Genomic DNA, 12,502 nt, shown 5'->3' with positions numbered 1-12,502 from the left:
AGTGTCATTGGATTGTTCTTTCTGACAAACATGATGCAGATCTGGAAGAAATGAGTTCACTTATGAGATTGATTTTGATAGGAGAGAAAAAAGTGCTGAACAGCTCTTGCTTTCCAAGTCTGATCTTCCAAGAACAGAGAGAAAAAGGTGGGGAAGGGGGAGAACCAGGATAAAAGGAAGGTATGTAGAGCAGGACACATTTTTCTCTCTGCAGTTACCATTAAATAGCTTAAAAATTCAATTAACCATACCAATCAAATGGAAGCAGACTTTGAGCAGGAAAAATTAAGCTGTGCTAGAAGGCAGCTACCAAGCAAAGACTCTTTAACTACAGCACTCTGTCTGTTGCTTCTCCCCAAACATTTATTGTCTCAAGTGTTGACATCTAGAACTATAAAATCCTGAGTGTTGTTCAGCCTTTTCTAAATCTTGTTTGTACAAGACCTGTCAGTTTTGACACTATTCAGCTATTGAAGTCTCTCTCTTCTCTTGAGTACAGATCTTCAGATGCAGAAATCTCTACATCAATACCAACCACTGCAATAGCAGCTTTCTGTTACCAAAAGTTAAATGCATCTTCAAGGTGCATGAAGAATTAGTTGTCATGTAGTGCAGTGTGTCCTGTCCTCCAACTGAGAGTGCAGGATTGGGCTCAAGGGTAATGTTCTCACCTCAGAAGCTTTGTGCCTGGTAGCAATGGTGGTACCTCTAGCATTGAGCAGCCATTACCATTTTTACCACTAAACTGAAAATATGAAGACACTCTCTGTGCTTGTGTTCCATTGCTGCTACTTCAGGAGTTGCTGTATTGAGCGAGTGCCACAGCAAGACATCATGAGGAAAGTGCCAGTGTAGATGCAGGTTTACTTCTTTGCAGTGGAAGCTTCTAAGCTTTTGGTATAGGGACAGTGTACTGGTAGCTGGTATAGGCCCAATCTGCCAATTGAGTGCCCCTCAGAAAGTGCATCAGTTAAAGATACTGTCTCAGATCCTTCTTCCTTCTGCATGCACATGTGCAGACACAAGCACACATGCCATCAGAGATAACCTGGGAGTCCAGCAAGGTCTGGCTCCTATAGACAAGGGATCTCATGAGCTGACTGTGGGTGGCAAAATGAAGACAAGGCTTCACTTTCCTTGTCAAGAAAAAAAAAAACCCATTGAACTAATTTGGGCTAGTCTTAGCTTATTAAGGCAAGAGTCTGAATCACAAAAGAACATCACATGTTTTTTGGCAAAGAGGCCAAGGATTCAGTGGTTCCTGGACCTTGGCTCTCCTCTTACCTTAAGGGTCCTTATAGGGTGGGGGTGAGGTACACAGAGGGGTCAGGGAGTGTTTCGCCCCTGCCATGTGTCCCTCCCCTCCTCCCCAGCTACAGTCTTAAACTTTATAATAGTTAAATAACCATATCCACCTTTCTCTAATTCCTCAGGAGGCTGCTGTTTTGTTGAGGAATTACAGACAGTTAATGAAGAATGTTCTTGATGACACACGGCTGGTCAAACTACAGCTGGAGGGTGGCGCACTCCTGGCTAAGCTGAGGAAGGAAGAGTCCTGTGTAACCCTCACTGATGACTACAGGTAAACCTGTGGGAGAGCAGAAAAGGAATAGATAAAGTTGAAGCAAAGTAGGCAGAAACCCTTCTTTTGCTTTCCTCACAAATAGTGCCAGTTTGACAGCAGCTCTCCTGTACTGGGATCCATTTGTGGAAGATATCCATCACATCCTAAATTTTTGCTGTTTTTTTTTTCCTTTTTTTCCTGACATTTTCCCCCATTTCCAAGGTGGTCCCTCCCCCTTTCAAATTCTTATAGACTTTTACAGCAGATCCCTTTGGACAACACTGAGTTTCTTTCCAAAACCAAACCAGACAGTTTCTGGTGTGAGGCATAACTAGGGTTATGCGGTGGTCAGATCTCACATATGAATGCATGTCACAAACTTCTTACAAAGCTCAAGTCTTAATGGATGATGCCAACAATGCTCATATGCTAAATCAATACTATGATCCCTACCATTTTTTTCACAATGAGAGAAATTTTTTTGGGGGGTGGGTATGAATTAGTTTTCACAATGAGAGAAATTTTTTTGGGGGGTCTGTATGAATTAAAAGCCATATTTTTTGTTGGAACGAGGTGCAGGTATAGTTTGCACACACATGCATGATGTTCCTTCCATGGAATTGTACGTGCTGTTTGAGTAGCTGCCTCTTTGATTTACATCTGCCAAAGAGAAGTTATACTTTTAAAACTGTTCCTGGCACAATATGGAAGTGTACTTGGCACAATGTTGTTACTTGTTTTCATTGGACTTGGGGATAATCTGATAAGGGGTCTAAGGCTGAGCAATCAAACCATCCTTGCCTGAGGAGACAGCTGTCAGGGGATTTTTAGTGGTGCAGTGTGAGTGTGCATAAGACTGAGCAGTCTAATTTGTAGTAAAAAGCTTCAAACACAGTTTGTATCTATGACAGGGGAAAAGTACATGAGAAGTATAGGACGGGATTGTGGAATAGCAGATGAGCTAAATTGGGGATGGAGGTCATGTTGTATTTTATCAGTGTCTGTCTTGGATGAAATCAACATGATCCTAAGTTGAGACAAAGTGGATACAGAGGAATGGGAGGCTTTGAGCAAGTCACAGGTGGCTAAAAAGCTGCTGAGGTTGCACACATGCATTTTGATTAAGCGGGAGAAGCAGAGTTGTGTAGCTGGGAGGCTAATAGAGATGAAGGTACTGCAGAATGAATTAGTAGTTGTAGAAGTCAGCCTGATCATGAGATTTCTGCTAAACACATTCTGCAGTGCTAGAGCAAGAGTGGAAGAATTGGATGCCAGGCTTGGGGGCTGGCAGGGCTTACCTGGCAATGGGAGAGTGGAGCAACAAAGTTAAGGATAGGGGAGAGTGTAGCACAGAGAATCAGCAGCCACATCAGTTAAAGAAAGATAAGAGAGGTCAGGAAGAAGAGGGCTGGGAGTGATGAAAAATCATTAAGTTTGATGCTCTGGAAGTCACAGAAAGGCTCAGTGGTAGGGCATGGGGTTGGGGGTCATGGGCTAAGACAAGAGAGACTAGATGATGGTTAATGAGAGGGAACTCCATAAGATAGAATAGTACTTGTTGGAAAACCAACTTAAGGGCTTTTGGGCCAGTTGGAGGTTTGATCCAGGGCTTCAAGTTGAATTCGAGAGGTGATGGTGAGAAAAGGTTCAGTGGCTCATCAGAATAGAAGCCAATGAGGATGAGTGTGGGAGACTGTGAAGAAAAGGTCAGGGAACTAGAAGTTGGAAGTGGAGAAAGGGTGATAGGGAGGAGTTGGACAATGAGGATGGAGAGAGAAGCCAAATGCAGGGCTGTTCCAGTGGGGAGAGAGAGGGAGAGGTAAAAAGGACTGAAAAGGGATAGAGAAAAGCAGCCCACCACTGCCCACACTGGCTGATTTGGAGTGGGCAATGCAAAAGGCGAGATTTCTGTTAGACCAGGCACTTGCAGGTGCGGATATGGATTTCTGTGTGAACCAGGAACAGAAGGGAAAGAAGAGGTTGTGGATGGCTGTGATCCTTTCAGAGTGGCATTCCAGAGTCAGCAACTCATGCTGGTGGGGACTGTAGAGAGGGAAGAGTAATCAGGAATGGGAGGTAGAGCCAGTGGGTAACACAAGGAAAAGAACACCTTATAGATCACGTTTAATGACCTTTCTAGTGTGCTGTTTGGCAATCAGTTGCAGGCATCCAGTAAAGAAAACTGCTCTGATCAGTGCAAATAAAATTTTGAGAGAGGCCTATCTAACAGAGGCATTGCCTGTGGAGAGTTTAGCCATTTCATAATTTAGTGAGGATAGGAGAAAATGTACTTTCCCCATTTAAAAAAATAAGTCTTAACCACACTCCTTGCAGACAGGGCTACAGGGAAATTTTGGGCTTTGAAACTTGATCTGGGCAGAGCCCTCCTGGAGTCTGAGCCTTTCTGCTGGCTTTAGAGATAAAAACCTTGTTCTGCTTGCTCAAAGCTGCAAGTGTTTGAGATAGGCCTGCTGAGTATGGTCCGCAGATATTTGTTTTGTTTGTTCTATAAGGGTTGGATCCAGGATATCTTGAAGTTAGTGAAAATACACACCTGGAGCCTGATCTTCATGGCACTGTCAAGCCTGAGAAATTTGGCTGAGCATCAACAGGTGGGTGAGGGTTGGCATCTCTCTCCTTCCAGACTGTGGAGTGGTTGCAGAAGCTGTAATACACATAGGGCATTTTTACACATGTATGCATTGCAGCACCGGGTGCTTTGAAAAGCACCCAGTGCTGTGACGCATGCAGTCGTATAAGCGATGAAATGCATGTCAGCGCTGAGAAAATGGTGGTGGCATGCTTTTGAACTAAAACACCTTGGAGGTGCTTTAGTTCAAAAGTGCACTGCTGCCATTTTCTGTGCGCTGACACGCATTTCACCGCTTATACAACTGCGTGCGGTGCAGTGCAGTTTGCCTCAGTTTGCATACGAAGCAGACTCCATTAATTGAGTCTGTTCCAAATTGGCGAATATCCAATGTGTCGCTGGAAAAAAGTATGTGTATAAATGCCCATAGTGGGTGGGCTAAAGTAGCTGTCCACACCTCTTATGTATTCCTGTGGTACAACAGAGTACCAAGGAATTCCTGTGGTTCCACTCCCATCCTTAACTCACTGCTGCCTGTATCCTAATCCCTTCAAAGAGGGGAACCCCACTAGTTCCTCTGCCAGGGAACCCTGTAAAAGTTGGGGTAGTTTTAGTCCCTTCTGGATACCCTCCATGTACATGCACAGCCACTTCAGTGCCTTTTCTTAGAATTAATTTGATGATGATAAGTATTTCTGGCTTTAAAACCACAAGCCTCATTTTGCAAACTCAGTGCGGGGTTTATCAGACCCCACTCAGTTTCAGAGCAGGGTAGATAAAAACTTGCATGTTTACCAGCATGCCTATAAAACTTGCACTGGAATAGCTGCAGTTTTACAGTGGAACAAAAGGGCAACATTTGGTGGCTGACATTTGGGGACAACAAAGGCACTGAATCACATCTGCGCACTTGACCTTCACTTCTGCATTTCCTGGCATTGAGGTTCTGAATTGTATCATTTTATCAGTGTGGCAACTTCTTTGTTTGCATTTAAATAGACTTGGATTTTAATTATTTGTAAAATAAGAGTTCAACACTGTTTTTCCTTTTATCTTCAAACCCCTTCACTCCCCTGCCAATTTTTGTCACTTGAGTCACATTTTCCTATTTTTAATATTGCTCTCTCTCCTATTGTGGCATGAAAGCCTGATAGAGTCAGGGGAAGGTGAGTGTTTGCTAATAGCTAGACCAGGGAAACAAGGAGTCTGACTTTGTGCAGGCTGTTGTCAAAGACACAGAGAAACAATGGGGAAAAAAATAACAGTATTCTCTCATAACTTGTGGGAAAAGTGCTTTTTGGTGGTTGTACCAATAATAGGTGGAACACTTCTGACTAATGTGTGGCTTTTAAGTTGAATGTGTCATTTGAATAATTCATTGATAAGGATTGATTTAAAAAGAAAATGCTGATCCAGTCAAGTCATTCCCTCTGGGGTTACATGGATGAGAGGCCACCTGTGTCTTGTACAGAATGAATATAGAGCCATGTCCAGCAAACCTTTTACAAAGAACACTCCTAGCACACTTTTTGGCTCTGGACATCTAACACCCCTTGCTAATTTGCAGCTGTGTGTGATTGAAAATTCAACTCAGATAAAGTAAGATGATAGAGAAAACAAACCTAGCGGAAAACAGTTAATGTCTTGCTGCAGTTTAATGACTTCTTCACTAAACTACCCAGGAGCTCATGTCTGTCCTGGGAAGGAGGCAAGTTTGGGCTCCCTGTCACAGAATATTTTCTGGCAAGCCCCTTCTGGGGAGTGCACTGCAAACAAAACTCCCTTCAGTCATTCTTAGTAATGAGACTTTCCCCTCTTATATTAGCTTTGGCTCTTTTTGGTCCTTCCTTCTCCCTCTAGCAAATCATACACCATTCGGGGTGTGTCTACACGAGCCATTCACTGTGCAGTTGTTACTGTGCAGTCATTTAGTACTTGCTTAACCAAGTACTAAAAGACTGTGGAGTAATCAGCATTACCGTGCAGTAGCATCCCGGCATGATTGCCTAGTGATGCTTACTGAGTAGTAGCTTGTGACTACTGCACAGTAGTATCATGTCACTGTTCATGCCCAGCAATGCTTCTGTGCAGTAGTAACAAGCTACTGTGTAGTAAGTGTCTCATGTAGATGCGGCCTCTGAGTGGCTCATAGCACTTAGAACAGTCCCCTTGTCTTTGATTCTGACCTGGGGGCTTCTAACTGATTTGCTAAACCAGAAGTGTAAGCGGTTTGCCATGAAAATGGATAGAGAAAGCATCCATGTAGGAGGCCCTGCTGAAATGAGAAGAATATGTTGTGGTATGTGAGCCTGTGTTTTTCAGGCAAAACTTGAAGAATCATCACCCAGGTTTCAACTGATTGAATTGCAGATGTCTGAGCCCAGCCATGAATGTTCCTGAACTACCTTTGCCATGTTGTGGTTCCCAGTTTTAACTCTTTGTTATCTCTTCTCTCTTCACTGGTTGTGTCTATCCCTCAGTATGAGGATGATGTCTGAGGGAGTGGGATTATTGGTGAGTTTTTAGATGGCTGAAGAGTTCAATCCGTGCTCTGGAAGCTTTTTCACAGATATGACAGGTGCTGCCTGGGGGGGGGGAGCACAGCTGTTGGCCAGGATGTTGTACACTTTCCTTCCTCCTCTGCCATTTCTCGGCTTCCTGAGCAAGACAGTTCTCATCAAAGAGTGCTGCTCTCAGTTGGTAAAGACACGGCAAAGCAGCTTTCTGAAGGATGCACTGGCACAGAGAATCTTATGTTCGATTTTTACATCAAGGCTGACTGATTCACTGGGAGAGGTGGCTGCCAAGGTATGGGAAATGCTCAATGTTTTCCTGGGGTTCTCCATCAATGGGAATTCGGGGGGGGGGCAGCTTGTGCTGGGGCAAGCTGATGGAACACCTTGGTCTTCCCAATTTTAAGGGAGAGTCCCAGGCTATGATAGGCACCTGAAAAAAGGTCAAGGGTAGACTACAGATTGGTCTCATCATGCGCAAGGATAACACAGCCGTCAGTGTACTGAAGGTCAGTGATGCCAGTCTTGGTAACTTTCAGTTTGCTGTGAAGGTGCTGCAGATTGACAAGCTGACCATCCATTCGGTACTCAACCCCAATTCCGGGAGGAAAACAGTCACGGATGAGAATCAAAATCACAGCAAGATAAACGAGACAAGTGTTGGGGCAGTGACGCAGCCCTGCTTGACACCAGCATGGATGGTAAATGGGCCTGTCTCTGATCCATTGCAAAGGACTGTGGGCGGTCATCCTATCATGGAGTAGCTTGAGGTCACTGAACCTAGCCAGCACCTTCCAGAAGCCTTCATGTTTCATTTTACATGCCCAAATGGCAGTTTTCTAGCCACATTCATTCTAAAGATGGCACTTATGCATAGTTTGCAATCGTACTCTGTGTGCATTGTGAACATGTAAGCATCCATATGGCTACTGTGCCTACACAGCTCCATAAACATGTGCAAAAGTCCCAAATTGCACATTGAGGGAAGAGGAGCCAAAGTGTCTTGCGCTTAATGTTTACTGGATAGAGAGAATTGGGTAACTTTCTGCACCAGTGGGAGCAGGTTCTAGGCTAAAACTCAGGATCTGTTCCCTTCCAGTGAGGGATCCATCTCATTGAGCTAGACATCCTCTAGCTTACTCTCTTCCTCCTGGCCACATATATCTTCTCCCTTTCTTGACTCTTCAGGGGCAAGCTTCAAAAGGAGGGCTGGAGAGGTGACTGGGCAGTGCTTAATATGTGTCCTAGCGGTTAATGCACCATGCTAAGAAATGCAGGGTTAAAATCCTTGTATGTGAAGGGGGCAGGGACTAGAACCTGGGTCTTCCATTTCATGGGCATATATATGTGCAGATCTGTATGCTTAATAGCCATGTGGATGACAAAGTGTCCATACTGCTTAGGGCATACGATCCCCAAAATTGATAGTCATAATCCTGGAAAGCTGACAGCAGCTTCCACATGGTTCTTGACAGAACGGGATCTTGATCCAATGGCAAGGAGGCCAAGACAATTGGAGATCTTATTCTGCTGCAGCCTTCATCCACCTTTGCAGCCATTGAGATTCTAAAATCTTCTTCCATCTGCTCCTTCATTGAAGACTTGTAAGATCCATGGCTGGGGGCTGGACAGGCTTGTTATAGTGGCGACCTGTACTCACTGTATCAGAGCCCCATCAGAAGATATATGTGGCTTTTCAGGAGGGAGAGCATTGCCATCTGCTGTCCAGATTCATTTCCACACCCTGGTGGTGCTGCCACTGCTTGGTCCATGACTGCTTATTCGTCAGAGTTACCTCGGCATGTTTCTCAGCTAACCTTCCCTGAAGGTCATTCCACTGTCCACTACCTGTGGCCATGCTGGGTAGCAGCACAGCTGTGCTTCCAGCCTTGAAGTCTATGCAATAAGGATATTTTGGAGGTTGGTCCCAAGCAGAGAGTGAAGGTATTTAAGATGGTCAAAGGGATTATAATACCTGGTTCATGCACAGCACCAATAGGTACAGTTCACAGGTGTTGGGCTTATTCTCTAAAGCCACTATGTGGTTTGGGACCCAACTAATGAGTTTTGGCATCTCCTCTCTCTCTCTACTCAGCAGGAGATAGCTGAGATCAGCTGATACTCACAGGCACTGGTGCTTGTGGTGATTTGTCCAAGATCACATTTGTTGGCATTCAGAACACAGGGCAAGGCTTCTCTCATTAGCAAACTCTTTGACTAATGCTTAAGGATATTGTCTTGTCTCTTCTGACTTCCCCTTCTTTGTTGTAGAAATGCATGCATTTGCTTTTATATGGGCACCCCACATGACAATGGCCACATTATTTAGGAAGTACATCCAATGAACTGCAGTCAGGAAATGTTAGGGTTGCGAAGTCAAGCAATCACAAGGTAGGGAATGCCAGAATTAAGATTCCTTGTGCAGCGTTCCTGTAGGGAGAGCTGTCCAACTAATTGATTAATTAGCTGAGGTTTGTACAGCTCTTTGGAAATGTAAATCACTGGTCACATACAAGTCTCTTCCTCAGTAGACCCTCTTAATGGAGCCCATGACATTTTTGGCTTTTGAGAGCTAAGTGTTCTTAGGGTTTTTTTTATTCTGGCAAATTCCCATAAACAAATTTTCCTGAAACGGAAGTAAAGGTTGCATTGAAATCCTCATAACAGCCCCAGAATTTGACCAGGATCACTTGACATGAGATAAAATGACATAAAAAAGACACCTGCTATCATTTGGGCTTTGGAAGATAGTAAAACATGTTAGGTATTCTGAGTTCTTAGTAATGAGCACACGATTTTACTCCTTCACATTCTTATGAGTTGTACCAGTGTAAGACAAAATGCAAGAAGCACACAATGACATTTCAGTCTATACATATACCTTTGTGCCAGGTTTTCATTTTCTCCTCAGTCTAACTAGTTCTCTGTTTGCATGATGTGTTATGCCCAGTGAAAAGTGAATACACCCCTGTTAAACAAACCCTGTTGCTCTGTACACAAAGGAGTGCACAGCCATTGTCATGTCAAGCTTAGGGTGTTATGTGGAGCTGCTGTTGCACACAGTGAAGTTTGCAAAGGCAGGCAACTAATTTCAGAGCTTTTGGGGGTATGTTTTATTTGCTTCTTGAGGCTTCTTATTGGCCGCCAAAGGCCAGATCTGATGAAGGTTGTGTGGCTGTGAACTGAGAGTATGGATTTCTATTTGAAATCTTTGGTTTTATCTTGTGGATTATGTTTGCATACCTAATAGTGATAAAATTGTGTGGCACCCCTGAAAGGATCTCAATTCATCCTGGTTGAAAATCACTTCAGGTTATGTATAGTGACAATGACTATATTCTTAACTCTGTACCAAGACTGAAATATTTCCTCTCAGGAGAACAGAGGACTCCAAGCTCTTCTATATGAAAAGCAATATCTGTGGGGAAAAACAGCTAGATAGCACAGCTAGTACCTTGCTTGAACAATTTAGGGCTACTTTTGCCATAATGTATATTTTTAAATTACCATGTGATCATGCAGTTACATGCCTGGCACAAACTTGGCATGATACGAATGGAAAATGATGGCAATGAGGCGGACCCTTGAGTTCGTCCTCAGGTAAAACTCTCATTGAATCTGATTAGGCTTGCACAGGAGTAAGGAACAAGCAGCAGCAGTTTCTGTTTTTGAAAAGTTTGGATTTAGCTGGTCAAGCAGCAGTCAATCTGACCACATGCACAAGGAAACCAAAGCCCTGATTTGGGCCTGTTCTTGGGCACATGCATGAAGTTAAGTGCATACTTTGGTTCTGAATAGAAATGTGTTCATAAATCACGGTTCCAATCTGTAATATATTGTATTAATTTATGAAAGATGTCTGATAAAGATGCGTATCAGAGATGACCTACCATTGTTTTTGCTCCTGTCATTGTTGTCACCATTGTCATCATCATCTCTGGCCAGGTCATTCTCAGTGACAGAGGTCAGCATGCTCAGACCTCCACTCCAGCTGTTAAGGGAGAGTCCTCTGCAATGTGAGTCATAGTCTGGCTACATCTTCGCAGAATCCCATCTGTACACGCTGCCAGAGTGCTGGCCTTTCTATGCCGAAACAGCTCAGGGGGGCCTAGTGGCAATGTGGTGAATCAAAACCTGGCTGCTGAGTGGTAGGGCTTCTGATAAGAAAGTGGTTGTCACTGCTGACATTAGGGGCTGACTGGATGGCCCAGAAGGTCTCTTCCAATCTTGTGTTCCCTTCTCTGTGCCAGTTTGATGCCACAGAGAAGTTGTGGTGCAGTTAATATGACCACAGGACGCTGGGATTTGAGGCAAAGTGGAGTAAGATTGAAAAGACCTGTGTTTAGCAGGAAGATCAGGTGAGTTTTTGACCTTTGCCACCATTTAGTTAAAGTGTCTTGGCAAATGTGTAGTGGAGCAATGTGACTCAGCAGTGGCAGCCAGCGTAGAGGTTTGTGGTCACATGGCACTGCAAGTTAATCAAACTCATGAGGGATGAGCAGGCCCAGACCAGACTGGAACACAGTATTCTGCTGCCAGGTGCTAAAGAGCAAGGGCTAAGGTGCAAAGATGAGATGCTTAATTGATTCCTGTGCTCCCACCTAGAGCCTTTAAATTTGGATCTTTCCTTCAATGTGGGCTGATGTGTAAAGAAGCAATCCTAACCTTAACATTTGAGCTTTCTGTCAGAGGTCATTCAAGGGTCACTAGTGATTTTTTTTTTTTTAAGCAGATGTCAAACCTTCAAGTGCTTTTATATTTTATAGGATAACTTGTTGAAATGGTGATAGCTGATTAACAGTCAGAGGTGTGACTGCAGTCTGGATAGTCACACTCACATGAGTTTAATTTCATAATCTGCAGTAGTAGTCACCAGGGATCCTGGTTTTCTCTGATTAAAAATTGCAAATTCTCTGATTTAAAAACCCAAAAATCCGTGGTGAAAATTAAAGGCCCCTCACAGTCCCGCCCCTCACACTCCCCCCCGACAGTCTCAACAGCCCTCCTGATGCCCCTTTCAACAGACCCCCAGACTCCCAGACACAGACATGCAGACAGAAACATACAGACACAGACACTGACACCCACCCCAGCAGGTAAGTGGGTGTGGGGGGAAGGGGTGGGGCAGGGTGGGGGGAAGGGAAGGTGCTGGGGCAGTAGATCAAGAAGCGGGGGAGTGTGCCCCTGTGCCCACTCCCAGGGCCAGGGAGTAAGGGCAGGTGTGCCACTCTATGGGCCACACACGTGCCAGCTAGCCTGACAAGGGGGTTCGCACACAGAGGCTGCCACCTCAACTCTGCCACTGCACCCTGCGCTACCATCCCATGGCCACCTGAACAGCTTTGTGGGCAAGTTGTGCAGGGTGTGGCAGTGGCAGTGTGGTAGCAACCACCGTGTGCGGGCCACATACGTGCCGCCCAGCCAGGGGGTGGAACTGGGGGGCTTTCCATGCAGCAGCATGCCCCGCAACTGGCTGCACGGCTCCGCGGTGGTGCAGGGTGGCGGCGGCTGCATGCAGGCTTTGCAGGCAAGCGCTGCCACCATGGAGTCATGCTCTTTGCCCCAGGAAGCACACCACAGCTGGGAGCAGGGCCAGGGGGTGAGGGCAGGGGTGCCCTTCTGCAGGAGGCTTTGCGGGCAAGCGATGTGGGGTGCAGTGTGGTGGTGCCCACCATGTGTGGGCTGCACATGCTGCCTGGCTGCCTGCCCAGGGGAGAGGGAGTCTTGCATGCGGCTGGAGCACAGTTCCGTGGCCGGCTCTGCAACCGTGGTGAGGGATGGGGTCGGGGGGCGTGGGAGCTTGCACGCGGAGGGCCCGGCCGTTTACATTGGAGG

At 45.4% G+C, this 12,502-nt stretch overlaps 1 protein-coding gene across 6 annotated transcripts in view; it reads left to right on the top strand.

The window, feature by feature from the left end:
* PLEKHG4 (pleckstrin homology and RhoGEF domain containing G4) overlaps positions 1-12,502 on the top strand; it is a 195,833-nt gene that overhangs the window by 101,001 nt on the left and 82,330 nt on the right. For all 6 annotated transcript variants that reach the window (XM_025209442.1, XM_025209441.1, XM_025209440.1 and 3 more), the window contains one exon: positions 1,434-1,582. In XM_025209442.1, coding sequence (XP_025065227.1) covers positions 1,434-1,582 — 149 coding nt within the window. The remainder of the gene's footprint in view (positions 1-1,433; positions 1,583-12,502) is intronic.

This window comes from Alligator sinensis, unplaced genomic scaffold (genome assembly GCF_000455745.1).
Source record: "Alligator sinensis unplaced genomic scaffold, ASM45574v1 scaffold642_1, whole genome shotgun sequence".
NCBI lineage: Eukaryota > Metazoa > Chordata > Crocodylia > Alligatoridae > Alligator > Alligator sinensis.
The sequence above is the reverse complement of the archived record's forward strand: the minus strand, read 5'-3'. Positions and strand labels throughout refer to the sequence as shown.